A 13640-nucleotide genomic window follows, 5' to 3' on the forward strand; every position below is an offset into this window, starting at 1 on the left:
CCGATGCAGGGGACACGGGTTCGTGCCCCAGTCCGGGAAGATCCCACATGCCGTGGAGCTGCTGGGCCCGTGAGCCATAGCCGCTGAGCCTGCGCATTCGGAGCCAGTGCTCCGCAACGGGAGAGGCCACAACAGTGAGAGGCCCGCGAACCACGAAAAAAAAAAAAAGCTAAAAAAGAAGCATATATATAAAAATTAGACATTTAAATCCAGTTTAAAGACAGCAGTAAGCATTCTCAAAAGAACTAAAAATTTAAACATTAATCTAAAAAATAGCCAAGGGACTTCCGTGGTGGTGCAGTGGTTAAGAATCTGCCTGCCAGTGCAGGGGACATGGGTTCGAGCCCTGGTCCGGGAAGATCCCACATGCTGAGGAGTAACTAAGCCCTTGCGCCACAACTACTGAGCCCGTGTGCTGCAACTACTGAAGCCCGCGCACCTAGAGCCTGTGATCTGCAACAAGAGAAGCCACTGCAATGAGAAGCCCGTGCACCGCAACGAAGAAAAGCCCACACGCAGCAACGAAGACCCAACGCAGCCAAAAATAAATTTTTTTTTAAATGAATAAAAATTTAAGTAGATAAAACTATTAGTATAGATTATGCTTAATAGATTATTATCTTTAGCATTTCAGAGCCTATTTCTAGTACACCAAAATGTTATAAATATGGGGCAAGTAAAAAATTATTTCTCAATAAAATCAAAATAATGCACCATTCTATATTTTAGGAAAAAAATTGTAATGATTTTGTAATAAGGACTCTGAATAAAGTATTGAGAATTAAGACAATAAGATGTCTGTAAAATTCTGTAAAATGTCTGTAAAATTCTTCAAGCTCTGTGAGTGACCCCCACAGAAAACTGTCAGCATTTATTAACTCCCCTTCCTTAAAAAATATTATATAAGTCTGGGAAATATATCTTTATTCCTTTTTTTTTTTTTTACTTTAATAAAACCTCATATTAACAGTCCATTTTTCTAAGCATTTCCACATGCATTATCTCACTGGATCCTCAGGGCTCTCATAGGAAGACAGAATAGGTATTGCATTTTCACTTTATATTCATTCATTTATATTTCCTGAACACATCTACTGTGTGCCTTGTATTGTGCTAGGCAAAAATGACATAGCCTTATCCGTGTGAAGTTTACAGAACAGAGGCAAAGACAGGCCACAAATAAGAATATCTAATCATAAATTACAGTAAATGCTCTGAGGAAAAGAACAGGGTGTTGTGACAAAGAAAATGCACGTAACCTTTCAAAAAATAATATTTGAGATGTGAAAAATAAGATGGAATAAATATGTCAAGCTAGAAGTGAAGAAATTAATATATCAAATTAGAAGAGGAATATCCATCTAGAGAAGACAGAAGGAAAAATATGTATAACATATGTAAAGCACCTGATGCAAAATCTGGAATACAGAAGTTGCACAACAAATGTAAGCTCCCCTTCCCTGTCTTTATATAAACCAATGTGCTAGTTCTCAAACTTCAGCTTGCATTAGAATCACCGGGAGGGCTTATTAAAATATGGAGAACTAGGCTCCACCTCCAGAGTTACTGATTGAAGTCTGCGAAGGCCTGATTACTAACAAGTTCCAAGGAGGCCTTGGTGCTGGTGGTTTAGGAACTATACTTTTCAAAAATACTAATCCAATGAAACTAATGGTCTGGGAGTCCAGTAACTTTTCCAGTTTTATCAGAAATGAATACACCTACTCCCCAAAACTCCTGGGAGTCAAATATGCACTAAGGCAGCCAAAGCAGAAGATCAATGAGCTACCATGTAGGGAGAAGCAATTCACCACGGGCCCTAAACAGCCCTACTTGTTCTTGCTGGATATGCCAAGAATGCAAGGCTCTGACCAGGCCATTTCTCAGGACTGTGCTGATAGTAAGCAACCTTAAGGGATGAGGTAATGTCTCACCCTGGAAAAGAGCAGGCTTGCTTCCACTTATTATAAAAGTAGAATTTTTATTCTTAGGTAGAATCCCTAAGCTCAGTGTGCCTCTTCTGTAATGCATCCCACTATGTGTAAACATCCATCATGGGTCTTTTCTGACACCCCCATGGGACTCAAGGATAGGGGTACCAGGTTTAGCAAATAAAAATACAAATAAAAATAAGTTTGTCCTATGCAATATGTGGGGTGTACTTATACTAAAAAGTTATTTGTTGTTTATCTGAAACAATTGTAACTGTGCCTCCTGTATTTTATCTGGCAATCCTACTTGGAGGGCACAGGGAACCAATGCAAACATTTTTGACTCTGGCTAGCGCTTTTCCTGTAAGTAATAAAGTCTTCTGTCTCTCACCAGGTTTCTTATATCTTCTGGCAGCACTCAGGAAACTGTGGCAGGATAATTTGTCAGCTTGTAAGTAGGATAAGATCTCAAACTCCTCACAATTCTGAACAAACCACAGCACTGAAACTAACCTAAATGAGGCCCTAAATCACATGAAGCCACCTCCTGAGCTTCACTAATACCTTGTACTACCACCTGACCTATCAGAACAGGCACTGGGTTCATACTCACTGGCTTCCTGAGCAATATTTAACAAAGAAACCAAAGTTTCTTTAAACAATATGCTCCACACATGAGTTTTCGTACTTAGATTTACAAGATATCAACATCTTAAATAAACCTAAAAGATTAATGTAATCCCAATAAAAACCTCAAAGGGATTTCTTTTAACTAGAAAAACAGTTCTTTGGGAAAAGTTAATAGATGAAAATATTTAAACATTTTGTGAAATGAGTATGTGTTAGGTATTAATTTTTCCTCTATATTTGAATAGATATTTGCAGAAAAATCTATTTACATCCTTGGCTGTATTAATGCACACACACCATTAAAAATCCAGATGGTTTAGAGTTTTTCCTCAATATCTGAATAGATATTTGCAGAAAAATCTATTTACATCCTTGGCTGTATTAATGCACACACGCCATTAAAAATCCAGATGGGTTAGAGTTTTTCCTCTATATCTGAATAGATATTTGCAGAAAAATCTATTTACATCCTTGACTGTATTAATACACACACACCATAAAAAATCCAGATGGTGTGTATTAATGCACATACACCATAAAAAAATCAAGATTGTTAGGAACAGAAAAAAATAGGAAAGTACAGGGGTCATGCGATTACTAGCAAAAAGAGTGTTCTCAAATTAGTACAAGAAATTACAAAAGGGAAAGGTTAACATATTTGAATACATAAGAATTAAAATCTGTTTAACATAAGAATAAAAAAATAAAAGAAACAAACTGCAAAATATTAGCATCAGGGATCAGAAAAGGGCGATAATCTATAAAGAGCTCTTAAAAATTGGTAAGAAATATACCAAGATCCCAATAAATGATGTAGAATACTAGCAGGCAATTCACAAATGAAGAAATAAAAATAGCCAATAAATATTTGAAAAAAAGTATTAAACTCAAAATAAATGCAAAATAAAGCAAAGAGATACCACCTTTCGGTTATTATAAAACACTCAAAGGGTAGCAAAGGTGCAGTAAGACAGAAACTCTCCTAAAAAAGCCACTGGGAATATAAAATGAAATAATCCTTCTAGGAAGTAGTTTGGGAATGCACATAAAAAGCTCAGTTTTTAACACAGTCATACAACCCTTTAAGGAAGCTATTTAAAGGAAGTACCCAGAAATCCTGGGAAAAGCTTTGATGTATAATGAAAAATTTAGAAACAATCTACGTATTTAATGTAAGGGCAATGGCTAAGTAAAGCACAATATACCTTTTTGATGGGTGCATTATCATTTGTTTAAAAGGAGCTTTATCAGTCCACAGCTTGCAGACGCCAGCCTCCTGACCCAGCAAAAACAAGCTGCCCAAGGGCTGCAGCCAACGAAGAACCCACAGCCTCTCCAGTCTCCTCCCTTCTCTCCTCTGTTCTCCAGACTTGCCTACGGTTTGCCACAGTTTGCTTGTCTTGAACTGCAATTCTTTGCTATTCCCAAAAAAACTCATTTTGCTGGTAAAAACAAACCAAAAAATGGGCTCTTTTGTTTTTTTTAAGGGCAACATTACATATATGCAGGATTTTTAAATGTAAATACAGGATGATTTCAAGTATAAGAAAAATATACTGAAAATACTGGAAAGAAATGTAACAAATTCAGTGTAATAGGGCTATAATTATTTTCCTTTATTTCTTAATAATTTTCTCTATTTTTAAAATAAGCTTTATAAACTTTAGAAGGGAAGAGATGGGGGATGGAAAAAGTCATACTATCATTTTAAACAGATGTAATTCAGTAAGAAGCTTTGTCAACTTTTTAAAAAGCAGATATAATCATTTCTTAAGGTTTAGGTACTCTGAGTCTTCCCTGCAGTTGTGAAGGCCTACAAAAGAAGTTTTGTAGACTACATGGTGATTAGTAATGGTGTTTTCTAGGAATGACATATTGGAAGTGGAGGGCTGTGGTGATAGAGAAGGGAGTGTAGTGCTTTACAAAATGTTATTTGGGGGCCAGTAATTTATACTTGTTTCACTGTTGACATACACAGCATGGGCTTAGAAACACATCAAAAAATAATGTTTTTTTCCAGCAACCACACCATCATCAGATGATGTATACAATGTGATTACTTAAATATAAAATCTTTATTTATTCATTGAGGTATACCCAGCACAATCACATTCAGTCTTTATTTAAGACATTCTTATTCCATTCTTAATGGTAGAATTTCCTCTATAATTATCTAGTAATTTTCATCTGAGCTTGAGACTATTACCATTCCTAAATTTCACTTACCTCTTAGTTCTGGTATCATGAGTTTCTAAGAAATGTCTTTGCGCCTCATGTTTAGAATGATGATCAGCAGCTAATGCAATATCAACAGTAATAAGTCCTAAGTTGGCTGACCCAGCTTCAAGCCAGTAGGCCCTCCGTAGCACTGCAGGCTGAAGCCCAACTCTGGAATTATTCAATTGTTCAATGTACTGTCTCACTTGAAAATCCTGAATTGCAGCACTTATTCCTTCCCCAACCGACTGATTGTGGAGATTACAGTTTGCAACCCGAATTGCACCCATCTAAAGTTGAATGAAGAAAATGAAACAAAACTGTAGTTTCTGTATTTTTAAGCAACTTAGAGTAAACTATAGAATAAGTAATTATTTCAAATTGCATGAAATATAAGGAAGAAAAGAAAGGGAAAGGAAAAAAGAGAAAGGGGAAATAGAAAAGATAAATGCAACAGAATAAAAATAAACATTCAACTTAAAAAAGAGGATAAAAGGAAAAGAACATAATTCCAAAGGAAAATGAGAGATGGAGGAAAGAAAAGTTAGAAGAGTAGTAAGTAATGAAATCACAGAATCTTAACAAGGCTTGATTTTAAACAGTAACCAGTAAGCAGCAGTGGCAAACAAATGTTTCCAGGAGCCAGACAGGAAATATAAATGAATAAAACCTAAAGGAATTCAAAATTAAATCTTTTAAAAACATTACCAATTTACGTTCCTGCCATATAAGCACGCTACCGGTTTATATCCCTGCCATAAAGCAAGGTTATAATAATTCAGTTAGAGTAAAAAAGTAGTGAAAGTGTGCCTTTAAAAATTAAGACTGGAAGAGAACACTGATGGTATAAAATAGAAAGCTATCTCCTAGAATTCTGTACTATTCTGCGAGATGGCAAACTATAAATATGTGTTTTATTTCAAGAAATGGAGGTTTGGTTTGGCAAAAAGGAAAAAGAATTACACTGGCCAAGAAATAGACAAATGTGTACCTTTATATTTGTAGCACAGCCATGCTCCACAATATAAATATCAGCTCCATCTACTGCTAAACGAGTCATAGTATACTTCAAATCATCTGAAGTTGGACAAGGCCCAGGAATACAGCTCAACTAAAATGAAATGGATTGAACATTTAATTCTTCACCATCAATTCATTATTTTGATACATAAATCTGCTTATTTAAATAAACACAAGTCTTGTAACATGTGTATTTTAAAATATCAATTAAATTTAACTTTTTTATAATGATAAATTATATATTTATAATTAGATATATTTATAATGATAAACAAAATAATCAGCAATTAAAGTCTTGCCAATTAGAAAACTAATCATAAGCAACCATGTGTCACTTTCATTCAAAAGTGGCATGTGGCAATACTATACTGACAGAATACATATAAAACTTGTTATTGAAACTCAAAAAGAACAGCCAAAGGAAACTGATAAACAACTTCACAGGTTTATAAGGACTGTATAGGAGTTTAAAGTTGTAAGATTTTCTTAAGAGTATTTCATATTCCATTCACATGCACATTTTTACACACATCCACAAATATATGAACTGTAAATGTTATGATGATACCTAGGAAAATCCACACAAATTTATTTTTGTTTTACTCCTAAAACATAGATTTGGTCATGATTAGGTTGGAAGATAACATACATATCCCCAACTTCAATGAACTTCTTTGGGAAATGGCAGCCCTGAATAAATTACCAGCCCAACAGCTTGTACTCTGCTCATCAGTGGCAGAGCCAGGACTGGAAGGCAGGTGTCTTGTATGATAGTCGGTGCTCTATACTAATATATTTCCTCCACACGAAATAGACCTTAAAAAAAATCTGACCTAAAATGACAGAAAGAATATCAGTGGATGTGTGGAATAGTGTCTCACTGAGAAGGGTCACAAAGGAATTTCCTAAGGTGATAGAAATGTTCTAGATCTTCATTGGTGGTAAGGGTTATACCAGTATATATAACTTTTCTCAAAACTCAAACTTAAAAAGGGTGAATTTATTGTATGTAAATTATGCCTCAATGAAGTTGATTTTTTAAAATTATAATACAACTTAAAAGCTTTGAGTATTAGTAGGAAAAAAAAAAGAGGGAAGAGATACCTACAAGTATGTACAAATTATTGGTAAGAAACTAATGACTAAGGAATCAATTCCCTGGAGCCTGGCATTGCGTTTGTAACAAGAAAATAAATAATTTTATCACCAATTACAGCTGTTTCCTTTATTGATGGTAAATTAGCACAGGTTACAGATTTTCTTGGACATAAAATTAAAAGCAGAATGAATTACTTCCAACTCACAGTAATATAATAGCAAACATACAGTTTGTGTAACAAAAGAAAAAAGAAAGGAAAGACACATAGAAAAGCAACTAGAAAAAAAAACTAAACTGTTAGCAATGGCTATCTCTATGTTGTAGAATTAGGGTAAGTTATTTTTCTTTTTTGAAACTACAATGTTTTCCAGGTTTTCTCAAAGGAGCATACTTAAAAAATGTTCCCCACCCTAAATGCATAAGGAACAGTGCTTACTACAAAATAACACTCTGCATCTCTCTGCCCCTGTACATGATTTTAGGAATTACTATCTACTTTTTACAACCCTCTTGAAGGTACCCTTAGTCGCGGTAGTGCAATGAGGTAGAAAGAGTGTAAGATCTGGAGTCAGGAAACTTGGCAAATGCCCCACATTGCTAATCATGTTAAAGGAGAATATGTATGTTCCAGAAGGGTCTGCAAACAATGCCATGTAAGGAATTTAACCTTCTTCCTCCAATTTCTAAACCTTCTACATAAACACACATCCATATCCCAAAGAGTTAGTATAATAATGCAGTAAGAGATAAGACATAATTTTATAATATCTCCATTTATTTGTGAATGTATGTTTTAATAATTACCTCATATTTTAAATATTTACAACTAAATAACAAGTGGCTATACATGTTCAAAATAATTTTAGTAATTGAAAAAACTGAACTTTGGTGTTTACTTGATGCTATGTGTAGTTGATTTAAAGCTGATATCTCTTTCACTTCGAAAAAAGCCATAAATGTTTATAATACTGCTAACATATCTGTTAACATACCTTGGATTCACAGAACCGACGATCAATTCCATGCTGACATACTATTACTGATTTTGGTCTTTCCAGTTCATACTCCCGACATACGACATGAAAAACAAATGTCTGTCCCCACTCCAAGAGACAAGCCAGCTGCAAATAAGCCATGACAGGTTGACAACACTGTTAGCATTCTAAACAATTGTTCAGAGTTTAAAAGCTTATCAAGAATATTAATACAGCTTGAAAGAATCCAAAGAGTGCCTTATACCTGCTACATAATCTACTTGTTAACCAATATCATTTTTCTACCTTGACATCATTTATAAGCTTGTGTTACTTTTCATTTGTGAATGACAAAATGCATTGCCAAAATGAAAACTCATTTCAACTGAAAAATTCAACTTCAGCAACCTCTAAAGCAAGTATTTTTTTTCAAGGTTATATCTTTCTTCTTATATGATTAATCGGAATCCTCTGCACAGAAAAGCACCTAAAATTCTCTACCTCATAATAAACCAAGCTTTGAAGTGAAATTTGTATCTATTAAGCTACAATTTTAGAAAATCAGGTATTCTGAAGATTGAAGAACTTTTAAGAATAGAAGTTTAAGTAAGTATATATCAATTTTTCATCAAATCTTGAGTTTGAGAAAAAAACCTTAATTTTATAATTGGTTAGTTTACAATAAACACTGAGACAGGGGTATACACGGTATTATTCCCCCCCAAAAAAAAGTACATATCTTGAACTCTCAGAAAACACGAATTTCACTTTTAAAACATACAAAGAAGGGAATAAACACTAAAAGCACCTATGGATTCATGAACCTTGCAGGAAACAGTGATGCCATGATTCTAGTGCAGAAGAAAGAGAAATGTTTCATCTTCTAATTAGGGCAACATATATGAGAGTCTAGCAATCTTTAGATTAAAGGAATTGTGTCCCATCTTGGAGGGTCAGCACAGCTTCACTGCATGCTTGCTGGGAACAAACTGTTTTGTTATATGCTTCAGTTTTTACTTGTATATTTAGAGACAGAAAATGGCAGATAAAAAGACAGTTATGAGGCTACTGAGCAATGAATATTTGTTTTCACCATTATATATTTCTTTCCATTCATTATATAAAATATCCCTTTTCAATTCCATTCATTTTCCTACTATTTCTAGAATCTTAATTTTTGCTGCCCTCCAACAATTTCCTTCAGATACACAAGGTATCTAGTCTTTATTCACCTGCTTGCTGCCACTACCTACCTCTAAATTACACGTATTTCACACTCATTCTGTAATTCTTTATTAAAAACTGAGTATGTACCTTTCTACCACATTCCAATCTTTTGAAACACCAATTATGAAACGCACATTATAAATACAGGCATACCTCAGAGATACTGTGGGTTTGGTTCCAGACCACTGCAATAAATTTGCAATATAGTGACTATCACAATAAAGCAAGTCACAAATACTTGGTTTCCCAGTGCATGTAGAAGTTATATTTACAAGTAACTAGTAGTCTATCAAGTGTACAATAACATTATGCCTAAAAAAACAACATACATACCTTAATTAAAAGATACTTTAAAAAAAAAAAATTAAAAAAAAAAAAAAGATACTTTATTGCTAAAAAATGCTAACCTGAGCCTTCAATGATTTATAATCTTTTTGCAATAGTAACTAACATCAAAGATCACTAATCACAGATTACCATAACAGATGTAATAATAATGAAAAAGTTTAAAATATTGCAATAATTACCAAAATGTGACACAGACACATAAATTGAGAAAATGCTGTCAGAAAAACGGTGCTGATAGACCTGCTTGATGCAGCATTGCCACAAACCTTCAATTTGTAAAAGAAAAAAAGCAAAATCTGTGAAGCACAATAAAATGAGGTATGCCTGTAAATGGCTCAACAGGTGAAATATTACAGTAATACAGACATTCAACTAAATTTCAATGGTCCATTTCTAGAACTAAATACAGTCAGCCCTCTGTATCCTTAGGCTTCACATCTGCAGTTGGTTGAATCCACAGTTGGTTGAACCTGTGGATGCGGAACCTGTGGATAGGGAGGGCTGACTATAACCCTTTAGGCATCTGAGACTCCTCAAGACTAAGTGGGACAGTGAGGGGGGGAAGGAGAATTTATCCAAAAGGATCACAACTAGCACTCCAGATCAGATTTTCTTACCAATAAATTCATTTTTATTTTTCTAAACCAGTATCCATATCACTAAGTGGAGGTTCAAACGATTTTATCTTGTTTTGGGACATCACAAGTAAAGAATGATGCTACCTTAATAATATAAATGCTGTTTTCAAATCCTACTTAAGAAACATACAAGGAAAAGTTCTTAGAAAATTATTCTGTGTACAGGGAAAACAAGATTGTTCCAACAGTGGAGAGCCAAGTAATGTAATTTTAATAATATATAATTTGACTTCCAGAAATTTCTCATCCTGAGTTTTTCTCAAAGAAAGTCTTGAATTCTTGAAAGTATTACACAGAACTATAAAACATCACACCCGTCAATTTTAGGTGGCCCAGAAAAGTGACACTTGTCTCTGACTCATATAATACTAAGAAAATTCTGAATGGCAAGTGGAAATAAAATGAACATTCAAATGGGCATATAACCTATTCTTGGGGAGGTGGGTGAGTAAAGGAAAAAAAAAAAAAGTCAGGAGATAGCACTCTGAGAACTGAGAACATACCTGTGGTGCTGTGACCTTAGCTGTAAGGCTTCCAGCCTGCACATCAATTAGCCATGCGTATTCTAAGGAATCACTTCCCAAAGTAAGACCTTCTGCTGAGAACATAGCATGTGCTCTCAGCTGGAGACCTGACAAATTGATGTGACCTTCCCTGAGCACTTCATCCACAGGGGGTCGCTGCTGAAAACAATAATAAGACTGTAAGAAGCATAAGAAAAATCAGCATTATAATTGCTAGCTGCTTTTTCCCCCAGTGACAAAAGGTAAAAACATGCTATTTGGAAAATATGACTTTGGGATCCACAAGCTCCTGACACAACTTGTACCCATAAAGGTAGTCTGTGTTAAGCTTCTTTAGTGACATTATCCATAAGAGCCCAACTGCAAAGCGAGACAGCAAAGTCCTAAGAAAAAAATGCAGATCTCTGATCGGTAACTGCCTCAATGAATAAAAAGAAACAAGTATTATAACTGAGAGGGAATGTAAGAGGCCAATCTTTTGTGACAAGGCAGGAATCATGAGATCGAAGTATTAAAAAGAAGAAAATAACATGGAAGAACAAAGACCATTAAGACCATAAAACAAGGAACTAGCAAAGAAAGCCACCTTTCATAAAGATTTTGAGAATTATGTAAATATTAAAAGGATAGATCCATCTTACAAGAATAATTATATATTCACAACAAAAAGCAGCAACATTTCAAAGAGAAAATTTGTAAGACTTACTCAGAAAGCTAAAGCATATGTCCTAAAATAGGGTATTCCGTGCAACACTGGTTTCACAGATGGTTATTAGAAATACAGAATAAAGTAAGTTTGGTAATGCCCTACCCACCAGTCACCAATTTCTATAGGATCTACCTCCCAATCTCTCACAAATGCACCGAGTTTCTTCCAGCTTCACTGTTATCATCCTGGTCCAAATAATACAACCTCTTGCCAGGATCTCCCAAGCCTTAACTTTTACATATCTCTGGTCCACACTCTACAAAACCACCACAGAGATCTTTTAAAATCAAGTTTTATCATGTTTTTATCTTAAGACTATTACATGCTACCAAAGTACCTCATTCCTCTCCTTGCAGCACTTTTTACACTTGAAATTATTTATCTTAATTTTACCATGACAGTCTTTTTAGTGTGTGTGTGTGCAGGCCATCTTACAGGATTAATGTTCCTTGTTTCAACACAAATTTTGGGAACTGCGTTCATAAAAAAGTGTTTTTAAGAATAGAGTTAAATTGAATTCATAAAGAATTCTTAAAAGTTCATTTCAAATTGTGAGTATAACAATAGCTCTAGAAACTCTTCTGACACATTTTTAAATTTTATTTTCATCTAAGCTGTGTGACAGTATATATAATCACTTAACTTCTCCAGGCCTCAGTTCCCTTCTGTTTTATCTGATGCAGCTGGAGAAGATGGTCAATAAAGATCACTTCTGGCACTGAGATTCAATAATTCTCAGGATAAAGCTTTTGATAGCTTTTTCTGAGCTCAAAAATACATGTGGATCTTGGCTTGGAAGAATCAATAGTGTTAAAATGTCCACACTACCCAAAGCAATCTACAGACTCAATGCAATCCCTATCAGAATTCCAATGGCATCTTTCAAAGAAATAGAACAAATAATCCTAGAATTCATATAGAACCACAAAAAATCCCAAATACCCAAAGTAATCTTGAAAAAGACAAAAGAAAGCTGGAGGTATCATGCTCCCTTACCTCAAACTCTATCACATAGCTGTAATAATCCAAACAGCATGGTATTAGCATAAAAACAGACACATAAGTCAATGGAACAGAATAGAGAGCCCAGAAATAAACACACATATATATGGTCGATTAATTTACAGCAAAGGATCCAAGAATATACAATGAGGAAAGGAGAGTCTCTTCAATAAACAGTGCTGGGAAAACTCAGTAACACATACTAAAAGAATAAAACTCAATCACTATCTTATACCATATACAAAAATCAACTCAAAATTAATTAGAGACTTGAATGTAACACCTGAAACCATAAAACTCCTAGAAGAAAATATCGGAAGTAGACTCTCTGACATGGGCTTGGTGATTATTTTTTGAATCTAACACCAAAGGCAAAGCAACAAAAGCAAAAATAAACAAGTGGGACTACATCAAACTAAAAAGCTTCTTTGTAGCAAAGGAAACTATCAACAAAATGAAAAGGCGACCTGCAGAAGAAAAGAAAATATTTGCAGGGCTTCCCTGGTGACACAGTGGTTGAGAAGCTGCCTGCCAATGCAGGGGACACGGGTTCAAGCCCTGGTCTGGGAAGATCCCACATGCCGCGGAGTAACTAGGCCTGTGAGCCACAACTACTGAGCCTGCACGTCTGGAGCCTGTGCTCCGCAACAAGAGAGGCCACGACAGTGAGAGGCCCACGCACTGCGATGAAGAGTGGCCCCTGCTCGCCGCAACTAGAGAAAGCCCTCACACAGAACAGACACCCAACACAGCCAAAAATAAATAAATAAATAAATTTATTTTAAAAAAAGAAAATATTTGCAAATCATAAATCTGATACAGGTCTAATACCCAAAATATATAAAGAATTCCCACAACTCAATAGCAAAAAAACAAACAATCCAATTTAAGAAATGGGCAGACGATCTAATAGCTATTTCTCCAAAGAGGACATGCAGAAGGTCAACAGACACATGAAAAGATGCTCAACGTCACTAAACATCAGGGAAATGCAAATCAAAACCATAGTGAGATATCACTTCACACCTGTCAGAATGGCTCTCATCAAAAAGAACACAAATAACAAATGTTGGCAAGGATATGGAGAAAAGGGAACCCTTGTGCACTGTTGGTGGGAATGTAAATTGGTGCATCCACTATGAAGAATAATGGTGGTTTCTCAAAAAATTAAAAATAGAACTACCATATGATTCAGCAATTCCACTTCTGGGTAGTTATCCGAAGGAAACACTAATTCAAAGAGACACATGCATTGCCATGTTCACTGCAGTATTATTTACAAAAGCCAAGATACGGAAAAAACCTGTCTATCAATGGATGA

General features: G+C 35.0%; 1 protein-coding gene across 6 annotated transcripts in view; it reads right to left on the minus strand.

The window, feature by feature from the left end:
* KIAA1109 (KIAA1109 ortholog) overlaps positions 1 to 13640 on the minus strand; it is a 209065-nt gene that overhangs the window by 111193 nt on the left and 84232 nt on the right. For 5 of the 6 annotated variants that reach the window (XM_032632288.1, XM_032632285.1, XM_032632284.1 and 2 more), the window contains 4 exons: positions 10588 to 10767; positions 7890 to 8018; positions 5770 to 5889; positions 4788 to 5068 (listed from right to left, as the gene is read on the minus strand). In XM_032632288.1, coding sequence (XP_032488179.1) covers positions 4788 to 5068; positions 5770 to 5889; positions 7890 to 8018; positions 10588 to 10767 — 710 coding nt within the window. The remainder of the gene's footprint in view (positions 1 to 4787; positions 5069 to 5769; positions 5890 to 7889; positions 8019 to 10587; positions 10768 to 13640) is intronic. The other variant, XM_032632286.1, reaches the window with a different exon arrangement.

This window comes from Phocoena sinus, chromosome 5 (genome assembly GCF_008692025.1).
Source record: "Phocoena sinus isolate mPhoSin1 chromosome 5, mPhoSin1.pri, whole genome shotgun sequence".
In the NCBI taxonomy this organism is placed as follows: domain Eukaryota; kingdom Metazoa; phylum Chordata; class Mammalia; order Artiodactyla; family Phocoenidae; genus Phocoena; species Phocoena sinus.